The following is an 11,951-nucleotide window of genomic DNA, read 5'->3' on the forward strand; positions in this document are numbered from 1 at the left end:
GACATGTTTTATGATTCAGAACCATCATTTCAGTCTGATATCAGTATGTGAACTGCCAGGGTGCAGCGCTGTTCCCTGAGTTAAAAAAAAAAGAAAACAGTTTCAAAAAAGTGAATTCTATCAGGTCAACAAAGAAACTTATAGAAGCAGCAGGCAATATTTTTATGACTGCTTTAGTTTTAGCTTGACGTTTTGGTCTGCAGTGTTCCTATATTCAAACTCATACCAAACATGGAAGAGTAGCTAAGAAAAGGTAAGGATCTCAAATCTTGAATAGGAGACAGGAGAAAAGCTAGATTTTATAAAGGCATGAAGTGAAATTATTCCTGTGACAGAAAGATAAAAAGCATTAGCTCAAGCAAGGCTTACCTTTCAAATTAGTGGATTAGCAAACAGCCTGAAAGGGTGATCTTTTTTTTTTTTTTGGTCTGGTTCATTTTTTCTGTAAACCACTGTTTACTTTCCACACAGCCTTCTCTCCTTGCTTTTTGAGAGTATGTGTATTTTCTGAATTCAAGACTTTTCTTTGTAATCTGTTACCTACTTTAGATCTCTTTTTTTACCCCTAACTCTTTTGAAGTAGATGTGCAGAATATGTATTTTCATTTAAAAGTAACATATTTTCTTAAAGATGGTTACATCAGTACCTTTTAAAGTACTGCTCTCATTAATATGAACCATTGAATACTTCCCATTTGTCTGAAGGATGGAAGGCTTAGTCACCTTGAAAAGATGCTGCCTTTTTTCTTCATAAGCCTTCGAATCCTTTAAGAAAAAAGGCAGTAAAATATCAGTTAAATGTATTTATGGCTTTAAAAATATTGTAACAGTGTCTGAATCAAACTTTAGTAAAATCTCTTTGGGTTATATCGGAGAAGCTTTTATTGAAGACTTTGAACAAAATTGTGTTTTTGACAGTTTTAAATTATAGGCTAACTAGCCTGGGAAAAAAGGATAGTGTCTCTCTGTTCTTTCATAGGAAATGTTGAATCAGACCCCTACTGGGAAAAGAAATTTAATGCATATCTCACTATCTTACTGTCCATGAATATAATAGAAATGAATTCAAAATGCAGTTTTATTTTTGCAAATGGGATGAGTCGATAGATGTACCTCATATTTTTGAACACCTAGGGTTCAACAAATTTACTGGTGGTGCTCTTGCATTTTAACAAAATTTATTCTTCAGTAGAAGGGGGCAGAGAACACTAGATTCTTATTCAAGCATTCTATCGAGCTCTGCATTCATGGCTGTGTCTAAAGGGCATGTCAGCCTTTGATTCTCTCTGAGAGGTAATTATCCTTTTCCTGTCACGGAACAACAAATGATAGCTAACTACAGAGGCACATTTGCAGTAGTCACATTCATCAACTGCAGAAAAAAAAATTCAATTTAATTGTGCAACACAGCTGCACATGGGCTTTTGAGCATTTCTGTTGTTCTCCCTGTCTCGCTATTCCTCCCTCCAGATCTATTTTTTAAACTTTTTTTTTCTGTTTTTTTCCCCCCTTTTTTTGTCTCTTCTTCCATTTTTACTCTCTGTACTTTCTTGTTAAAGTAATTTTCCTTTGTGGCTCTCATTCTTTTTTCCCCATTGAAGGCTATGAATGTAGAAAATTATCACAATTACTCATATAATTGAGCCTCTTTGTAGCAAGTGCAACTCCAGTAGCCTTTCTCCATCATGAAAATGGTTTCATTATAGGGTTTTTCATATTCTCTGACACCATCTACACAGAGGAACAGGCGTGCAGATGAGACGTACTAGGAACAGGCTAGATCAGTAAGGTCACAGTAGGAATAATTAGCTCCGCTATGGAAAGAGCATCTAGGCCTTTTACTGCTACATAAATGTACTGTCCGTGGCTTTTAGTCACAAAAAAACTTACTAACAAATGGAGCTCCCGCCTACTACTTTGAAAAAAAGATTTGTATCAACACTACAATTTTCCATCATTAAGACTAATAACACAGAGCCTAGTATACATCAAGGGGAATAAAAAGAAAAATCTCACATTCAAGTGGCGGCTGGGTGCTGACCTTTGTTCCCTTTTTTTGTGTGCGACTTAACTCTTTACAAAAAAGAGCCACACGCCACACCAACATGCAGGTGAACTCCAGCTAGTACTAGCAAAGCATAGCATTCAGTCGGAAAATCTGATAAATCTCCATGTAGGATAATGCATTTCATTACATATTCACTACATTAATTCTAGCTACATTAAAAAAAAGAAGAAGAAGAAGAAGAGTAAAATTGAAAGTGACATTGAATTTTAGCTATCTGGATGCAAAGGTCAGTTTTCGTAGAGAATGAATTTGCATGTACAAGCTCCTTTGAAAACCAGATCAGTCCCGACAACTGCACTTACAAAACTATGTGAAAAATAACATAGACAATGAACTTTTCCCGTTACTCTAATGCATTTCATTATTTAGATGGTTTGTGTCTGCCTCTGAGGAGGAAACTGGCCCCGAGTCTAACAAATATTTGTTCTGATGTGTTAAGGCAGTGTTTCTGGACATCTGTTATTTCGCCTTTTCTTATTCAGGCAAACTCTCAAGGGAGTAAATAAACAGTCTCCACCTTTAAGCCAGAAGTACTTGGAATCATTGTAGACCAAAGGTTTACAAACATCTTTCAACTCAGCCTCGATTAAGATAGTCACCATCGTTTGCATAGCCTCTCCCTACTGATACACCATTGAAAGAACATTCAAGCCTCTTTCAGTAGTATCATGTCAAAAACCTGGTGATCTTTATAGGAAATTTTGAAATTCTCTGAAACCTAAAGAATAGGATGATATCTCTGAAGAAGTGTTGGCTAAAAGAGTTCTCTCTGTGCCCTTCTTTTTTATGAGGGATGTCTAGTGGTCTTTAGGTTACAGCATTTTTATGCTCACTGTACCTCCATTTGTGTTAAAATATTTCTAAATCTGTATTTTTGTAATTATCCTTCGATGATATGAGCTGTACATATGAGGATACTGTGAATGTGTAGATTCATGCATCACAAATATGTGACAGTTCAATCAAAAATAATTTAAACTTATCCTTGTAAATGCCATGATGAAAGTATCAGTGAATGGTTTTTAATGTTTAATTCATAAATATATGTTTTGATATTAATTTAGAAGAATATAAAGCAGATTTTTAAAAATAATCTCTTTCTATTAGATTATACACATTTAAACAATAAGTGGCTCAGGCAAAATAAGTCATTTTAATGTCATCTGTGATGGATTTTTTCTTGACAGCTACTGTAAATTACAATTACACTGCTTCTCTCTGCACATGAAAGTAAGCATTGCAATAAATTATCTTTTATTTCAATCCATCATGTCTGCTTTTCAGAAACAGAAAACCTCAAATAAAAGTTCAGCACTATTGTAAGAAAAATACAGTAATTTGTAATCCAGTTTGAAACAAACAAAAAAAATGTACTCCTCTTTTGGAAAACAGTTGTTGGCTTTCAAAAATATTACTAATTGTACTTAAACATTCCTTTTCAATTAGAGGGAATCCTTGAATTTGTGCATTCCTGCATCCAAAGACTACTGCTTAAAATAAAAATCTGAAAAAGATAAAGTAAAATTCCATGACTTAGAAAATCAGGTGCCATTTGAGATCCTTTAATTTAGAGATGTGACCATTTGGAAATCAGTTCTGTTGACAGAATTCATGTAGAAATAGTAATAAAACTATTTCCATGTGCATTTTTATTCCTTTAGAAGAGTGTGTACTTAAAAATAGTACTCCTCTGCCTCTTGGGGAATGTATCCTTAGTCCTAAAATATAGTTTAAATGTATCAAGAATTTTAATCTATCTAGACAAAACTTTTATTGAGGAAAACTGTCTCATGAGAGGGGATTCAATTAAGAAAACAGTCACAGGACGAAGTTCCTTAAGAGAGATTTCTCTTGTAACTCTAAACCACCCTGAAACATGAACTGTACCACGGAATAATTTTCAAGTAAGTTCATAAACTACTTTTATACATCTCTCTCCTCCTCCCCAAATATTCCATATGAAGGGCTTCAAATCCCAAATGTGCTCAGACTTAAATAAGTGAGCTGCTGTCTTAGAGAGTTTTTAGTTAGAAAAAATCAGAACAGAAGAGCTCATACTCGGAGAGTTCTTTTTAGCAGATTTCAACAAAAAGAAGGCAGATTTCATCTGTGTAATATCCAAGGCAAGAAGACCTTCATGCTCAGAAATAGGTCACAACCCATGAGGGCTGGTGTTAAGGAGCAACCGTATGCTTTGTGGGCACCCCTGCCCACCCAACACTTCCACTTTCCCCAACACACTAGTCAGGAGGAGCCTGCATGCTCTGCTTTCGTGGGCTACAACTAGGGTTTCTAGTACTTGATTTCACTTTAGAGCAGACATTTGCTCCTACCAATCGCTTGTGTTGTCTCCACGAAGTTAGATTTAAATCTTAGAATCATGTAAATTAATCTTGGGCTTCCCTTATATTCCAAAATAGAAGAACAGTACACAGTAGAATAGTAGAAGGGGCATGCTTTTCATCAGTAATTAGAAACATTAATGAGATTTATTCCATTCAGTCCCAGGAAGTATGTGTTAAAACAGCTAACGACCAATCCAAAAGGAAAAGACCCTAAAAAGCTGACAGGCATTTTTATTTAGTTCCTGAGAATCAACCACTGGGACAGGTACTCAACCGAGGAACTGAGGGAAATTTGTCCTGATCTTTTCCTCTTTCCACACGGCTGTGAAATCCTCTAACCTTTGCATCCATGACACATACATTCTATGATCCTTCTATAACCAAAAGTTTCAGCAGGATCCAGGCAGTAAACTGTTGTAGAATGCACTCAGATATCTTTAGCCACCTAGTAATTGCACAGCTTCTTTTATGAAGAGGAATGAGAGATATGAGGGGGGAGGGACCCCAAGTGTTTTTTCATAGTGGGCTTTCTTCCTATCCTCTCATCAGAAATTAAAATGAAGATTGCCACTGTAACACACATTCACAATGTAACTGTGACGCTTGCCAATCAGAGCCTTAAAAATAGTTGTTGTTTTTTTAAGAAAAGAAAATAGAAGAACAGTTTATAGTGAATCCTCTTAGAATTATTAAGGTTTGTTGGGACATAGATAACATAATGGGTAGATGGGTAGACAAGATCTATTCTTACTTAAAAAAAAAATCTAGATCAGCATATCTTACTGAATAATCTCTCTTCCAGCCTCTATCTACTCTCCATCCTGAGTTTTTATTCAGGAATTGTGTGGTACAAATAGAAGCAACTTGGAAAAGTTGTTATACCTACTGTCCAGAGTAAAAAGACACACAGAAATAAGTGTAACCATAAAGAACAAATTAAGAGATAAAAGCATTCACTTACTGTTTCTCTCCTCAACACATGTATAACTCACCTTTTTCTGTTACACAGAAATTAAATCTGAATGAGAGAATGCCCAGCTGATATTTATGGTGACATCCTGGCCTAAGTGAAGACATTTTACAGATCTGAAGATGAAGGTTAAAAATGTCTAGAGAAAAGTATTTTGACAGGAGTGCTCATAAAGATGCTGGCTAAATGCCTTTGAGTTTGTGGTAAACCAAACCAAAGGGCTGCTGAAAACTAGCTTGGGATCCAAGAACTTTGGTTTGGTTAAGAATTTAAATAGTAGTCCTATAAATCCCAATCCATTATTATGGTTAGGGTTAAGCCACTTTGCTCTTCATCCGCATGAAAATATAATTTGTTCATGGTATGTACATTTTTGTCTTTCTGGTGCTCCCAGAAATGAACATGTCCACCTGATTTCAAAAACAACTTCTTAACCTTGTAGGTGAAGATTTTCGGGTTGGATTCTAAGATTTCACTTGTATGGAATAAATGGAATCCAAAAGATTTGCATGTAGAAGTAACTAATGTAGCAATAAGAATTAGGAATCACAAAACTAGCTTCTCTTAAGCATCATAGCAATTAAAAATCATATTTTATGAATTTGGTTAATGGTATAGGTCTTGAGTAGAAATCTCAAATAATCACAAAGTTTTGGAGTGCTTTAAGAATATTGACAAAGCAGATGTGACCTTTTGTATAAATGTGTCTGTAAAATGTTTGATGTTCTGAAATAGACCAGAATAAGCAATATAGAAATCACATTTCAGATTGTAGGGTTTTTTTGTTTGGTTCCCAAGTCAGTAATAATTTGTACAGTCTTTTAGTGAAACTCCATACAAATCAGGCAGGTTTGTATGACCTGCATTACCTGCACATACATCTTGGTTATGTTGCACTGTATATATGTGTATGCATACTCATTATCTAAAAAAGTGACCTCCGTTTGAATGCTGTACTAAAGTAATTGAAGCAAACTATTGTGTTAGCTACATATCTTTTTTCTTCATGTATCCAAAGGGAGTTGTTGCAAGCTGTGACAAAATATAAAATTTTTCCAGAATAATGAAAACAAATTGTTACCATATGACTCTAAATAGAACTGATTTTTTTTTTTTCTTTTCCAGAGAATACTTTGAAGGGACTTTGTCTTATCTATATATGCACTTAAAATGATCCAATTTAATTCAGTATTTTGTTTGGTCACTTTTAAAGCCAGATAACTCATCAGAATGGTTTCCAAGTCTGTCCACATTTTGTGGGACATGGGATAGGATCTTACTTTCATGGACATCCAGAAATTTGGCATCATGGTAAGAGAGTTAGTTTGGGAGCTGCTTATTGAAAGGAATCAAGATAAAGCAGTTTTGTTCCTGAATCTCTTGCTGCAACTTGGAATTCACATTGTCATCCTTCTCTGTAAGGGTTTGTGTGTGTGGCTGGTGGGGGGGGAGTGGTCTTATTTAATCCTAACCAGCATGTTACTATGTTACTGAATTAGAGCCCAGCCATTTCAATCCCCAAATAAGCTTTGTTTTGCTTTTTGTCTTCTCCTGAAGGGTGATGGCTGGAAGGCACAAGGGATATTTGTCTAGGAAAAGTTACTGAAAACAAAACACCACTGCATCAATGTCCCAGCAGCATGCACATATGACTGTTTTCTGTTTTTCTTTTTCTACCCCCTTCTCTAACTGCTGACTGTTGTGGTTAAACTTCATTACATCCTACACAGCGTTGACAGCTGATGTATTTAGCAGCGTGTACTCTTTAGTGATTCCTAGATTATAGCCAGAGTCTCCCGTTTTTCACTGCCTGGATGTTCTCCCTACAGTGAGAAGGCACGGGTGGGCCAGAAGGGGTCGGGGATTTGGGTTAGACCATGAAGCAGTTCTGTGGAGTGTCCCCAGGAGGCATGCATACCTGGACAAACCCCAAAGGAAAGCTGATCCTGGGGCTTTGACCTGTGTGCTTGGGGGTGGGAACAGCCCCAGAGAGGAATTACTAGCTGGAATCTACCCCATGAAAGATCCCTAGACACTCAGCAGGTCAGAACTTCCTTTAGGCCAAAGAACTTCACCTGAGGCAGCAGTAAGAGGCCCAGGCTGGAGTACAGAAAGGGCCTCTCAGGTGAGTGCCCACCCAGTGCCAAGCCCTGGAAATATTTCAGGTCACCCTTGTTCTTCCCTCCTACCAACCTGCCTTCCCTTTGTCTCAGTTCCCAAGATGTCTTCCCCTTTCCGTTGGGAGATGGAAGCCAGCAAACCTCAGAGCAAGTGGCCAGAGCAAGGGGACAGTGGAGAGGGGAGCCCAAAAAGTGTCTCAAGCACCTGGGCTGCTCAGCCTTGGTGCACCCTTCCTAGGGGCCCTGACCCCAAGCTCAGAAAATGCAGAGGCTGAGGGCCCAGAAGCCCTGTGCTTAACCCCTGGGTAGCCACCACTCAAGATTCTAGCAACCTCTTCCTAAAAGAAAAATAAAATGGCCACTTTTTTGGTGCAGCCTAACCCTTCTAATCCCATTTCTCTCTGTTCTCTCCATATCCCATCCCCACGCCCCACACTCGTATTTTTGTCTTACAGCGAATGACAGCGATCTACTCATGGAGGAGGGTATGGCGTTCACCATAGGTTAGTGCTAAGTTCCTCTTCAGAGAGCAGGGGATCCCTGGCGCGGCGCAGCGTCGCTGGCCTAGGCCAGGCAGTCCGGTGAAGGACTAATAAAGCCAATCAGTGTAATGAAATAATTCAGATGCATAGTAAATCTGATTAAATAATATCCTCAAGCCCCATCTTCCTAAATCAGATACTTACCGACACATTTAGGAGACAGCAGCCATCCAACCTTTAATTCTGTTACCAACATAATGTGGTGTTTGGTTTTTTGTGTTGCTTTTTTTGTGGGGGTTTTTTCTTCTTTAATTAACACCCAGTAACTAGAGGTGATTATGTCCCTTGCTCCCTGTCAGCAAGTGGCATATACTCTCTGTCGACCCATTCCTGGCTGATCATGTGATTGGTGTCACCACCAAATTCCAATCACCTAAAGCCGCGAAGGCATCATATTTCTGACTGTGGGGCTTAATGGAGAAGCAATTAGAGTGAAATAAGAAAATTGTTATTTGCTGATTAATGAACATTTTGAGCATGTTTTAAAAATTCAAATATTTTAAAAAACCGACTGATATTTATGAGGGACTGGTGTTTGGGTGGTTATTATCCACAGGGTCCTAATTAAGTCTTGATTAAAATGCCCTTTTTTCTCTAAAAAAATTACGAAGTAGGCAACTTCATACATTTTTGAATGCCATAGCGTTTCCTCTTCCTACTGTTTAGTTTGTAGCATACTATGTAAGCAACATCAATTATCAGCGCTTGCGAGATGACAACATGAACTCGTGGGAGAAGCACTGGGAGGGAGGCGGGAGAACCGTATTTTTTTTTAATAATCAGTCGAAACAATGTTTGACAAGAATTTGATTAGATCACTGCAGTAAATATTTTCCTTCTTACAGAGCCAATTGTAACCGAGGGATCCCCTGAATTTAAAGTGCTGGAGGACTCATGGACTGTGGTCTCCTTGGACAATCAAAGGTGTTTGCTTTCTGCTCGGTTGCTTTTAAATTGTATTGGAAGGGGAGGTTCGTCCCACGACGCGGGCGAGCTGCTGATCCCTGCCCCGCCGGCGCTTGAGCTCGCTGATCGCTTGTCTTGTGTGTTTCAGGTCTGCCCAATTCGAGCACACAGTTCTCATCACGTCGAGGGGCGCGCAGATCCTGACTAAACTGCCCCACGAGGCCTGAGGAGCAATACGAAGGTCGCAAGAGACCCGGGGCCCTTTTTCTTAAATTGCTGAAATCCAGCTGGAGAACTTTTAGACGAAACTGGCTAACTCCCAGAGTAACCTACCTCGCACCTAGCAGCGCCGGCTAGGGAAAATGCGGTAGGGCTTGGGAGCCGTTGCGAACACAAACCTGAAGCCCCGAAGTGGCCGTGCGCATTCGGAGAGATATATCCTGGAGCCAGTCTCTGTTTCCCAGCGCGGGAAACGCGTCTGGAAAGGAATGGGGACGCCCTCATTTGGAAGACTAGGAAGTTTTAGAAATGCATACTTTTCTCTTTCCCTCGCCTTGACTCTGCCCGAATAGAAAGCTTTTACCCCTTAAAACCACTGTGCCTCGCGGTTAATTTTTGAGTCTCTGAACTTTTCACTCGCGCGCGCGCGCGCGCAGGAAGAAAAACCCGAGCCTAGCTGTTACTATTTTTTTTTTTTGGTCTCTTTTCCCGCCCCGCTTGTGGGTTCCACATTGGCCGGCCCCGAGGGCGCTGGCCCGGCCAGCTGCCCCTCAGTCCTTCCGGTTCTTTCCCCTTCATAGCTGCTTTGCGATGAAAAGATTAGCCGGCGAATGGAGGAGTTAGTTACAAACATTTCCTTGCCTCCAGACCCTGGGCCTGGGGTTATCAATCCAAAAACTTGCCTTTTCTGGTCCCCTGTGGTTCCTTCTCCCCGCCCTCAAACTGCTCCGCGGGGCCATCCCAAAGGTTACTTTTGAGAGACCCTCTCACCAACATGCAGAGGCAAGGTAAGGATTTTTCTGCTCTGGGAGTTGGAGCATCAGTCCCACCTGCCCAGATGTGAGCAGTGTCAGGCGGGTATCCTCCCTAAATTGATCTCTCCCAACACTGGCTTTCTTCAGACCGGCGCTAATGCACTGGAGACCCAGCACATCCCTTCCAGAAGAGACACGGGTATTTTTGAGGGCAAGGGCCTAGTTAGTCAGGATTGGAGCTGACGAGTTTAATTCAGCCTTCTAGCAGCTCCTCCCGCTTTAGAAGCGGGAAATCCAAGGAGTCTCCCAAGGCTCATCCCTGCCCTGGGTACTCTGTCTTCCCTCACCCGAGCTCCTGGGGACCTCTTCACACCTGGGCTCAAAGGTGGAGAGGCCTGGATTTCTAGCAAGCCACGTACAAAGTAGTGTCCCCCTGGCCATGATTTTGGGCTGTTCCACCAGTGTGTGGTTGTGCCAACTCTTGTTTCTACTGAAACGTGTTACACAAAGCTGCCATCCACTAAAGATAGATTGGGCTCAGCTCCAGAGCACCAAGGAAATGTGGACACCCGCCACTGCCATGACAGGTGGCCTCTGTGATAGGACTGGAGAGCCAGTCCATCTTTGTGACACTCAAGAGTGTGGGGAAATTCATAGGAAACAGGCCAATGAGCGAGCTTGGAAAAGTGACTGGTTTGAGCTTTTCCCTGAATTTGGGATTCTCTTGGGCTTTCTTCCTCTCCTCCAGGCAGAACTTGGACAGAGGTAATTCCAATTCTGAGATCTGAGAGCTGGAAAAGATGAGGGAGGGGTTGACGATTTACAAGATCCACGGAAAAACTTTAGGGGTGCTGAAGATTTGGCCAAGCAAAGGCCTAGAGACTGAGGCTGCTGTCCCCAGAACAAGCCGAATTTTCTAGAGAGAAATAAGGCCCAGATCACCTCAGGAGAGTTTTGCCAGAGATTGATTTCACTTCTTTCCTAGATTAGGCAGATTGCAATGAGTAGCCAATATCTTATCCACAGATCCATTTACCCCAAGATTTCCCAAGAATAATTTCATTAGGAATACAGAATTTTACCAGCCACTGGGATAACTCTCTGCTTATGCAGTAATTTTTCCGAGGTGGAGGTATTTGTGGAAGATTTATAATCCTACTTATTAAAGTGAGTAAAGTTTAAATATTATACATATAAATGCATATATACTAGCACCAGCCAATAGTCAGCAGCTCTGTAGGAAACAAACTTGAATTAGATCGAATTCCATTAAACACGCTTTGAAGTTGAAGTTAAGAAGCAGATTTTAGAATACCTTGTCCAAGACCCCACCCTCAACTCCGACAACTGAACTGGCCCCAAACCTCACCCCGGGTTGCAGGGTTTCCAGCCATGCATGACTGCTGCTAACACCACCAGGCACCCGGTCGGTGGAGTCTCCAATAGGTTCTACTCGGAATCCGGGGCGCTCAGGATAAATGGGAGAGTTTTGTTTCCTCTCTGAGATGGGACAGGCGAAGATCTAAGCAAAGCGGCATTTCAGAACAGGTGTCACCTCAGCGGTGGGGGTTGGAAGGGAGGCACCCTAGGCTCTTAGGCGTAAGATCACACACTGAGAAGCTAGTCAAGGCCGGGCGTCTCGGAGCCCGAGGGCCCGGGTTCAGCCACCCTTCCCCGAACCTGCTTCTCTGGGGCTAAGAAATAATTGCGGAGTGCAGACACTCCTTCTCCCAGATATAATCAATTTTTAAAAATAAGCCAGTCTCTGAAACCGTTTCCCGTGCGGGTCCTTTGTTCTCCGGATCCAACCCGGTCCCCTGTGCTGCGACACTTGGATCCCTCCTCTAGATGTGAACCAGAGAGCCCTAGAGACCGTCGCGACCTGCGGTCGCCTCTCTCCCCTTCCCCCACCCTTCAGTTCTTCGGAAGAAGCTGGCCCGGGGCAGCCCAGCCGTCGGGTTTCCTCGCCGGTTGCCCAGAGTATCTGGAATCGCCAGCCCTGCTTCCCTCCGTCCCAATCCCGACC

At 41.2% G+C, this 11,951-nt stretch overlaps 1 protein-coding gene across 2 annotated transcripts in view; it reads left to right on the forward strand.

The window, feature by feature from the left end:
* METAP1D (methionyl aminopeptidase type 1D, mitochondrial) overlaps positions 1–9,557 on the forward strand; it is a 72,974-nt gene extending 63,417 nt beyond the window's left edge. The window contains exons 7-10 of one of the 2 annotated variants that reach the window (XM_055397776.2): positions 6,597–6,694; positions 7,959–8,006; positions 8,891–8,969; positions 9,100–9,557. In XM_055397776.2, the coding sequence (XP_055253751.2) occupies positions 6,597–6,694; positions 7,959–8,006; positions 8,891–8,969; positions 9,100–9,178 (304 nt within the window). In that variant the 3' untranslated portion in view covers positions 9,179–9,557. The remainder of the gene's footprint in view (positions 1–6,596; positions 6,695–7,958; positions 8,007–8,890; positions 8,970–9,099) is intronic. The other variant, XM_088830106.1, reaches the window with a different exon arrangement.
* Positions 9,558–11,951: the final 2,394 nt, after the last annotated feature.

Source organism: Moschus berezovskii, chromosome 2 (genome assembly GCF_049115385.1).
Source record: "Moschus berezovskii isolate FMDL1 chromosome 2, NW_MosBer_1.0, whole genome shotgun sequence".
NCBI lineage: Eukaryota > Metazoa > Chordata > Mammalia > Artiodactyla > Moschidae > Moschus > Moschus berezovskii.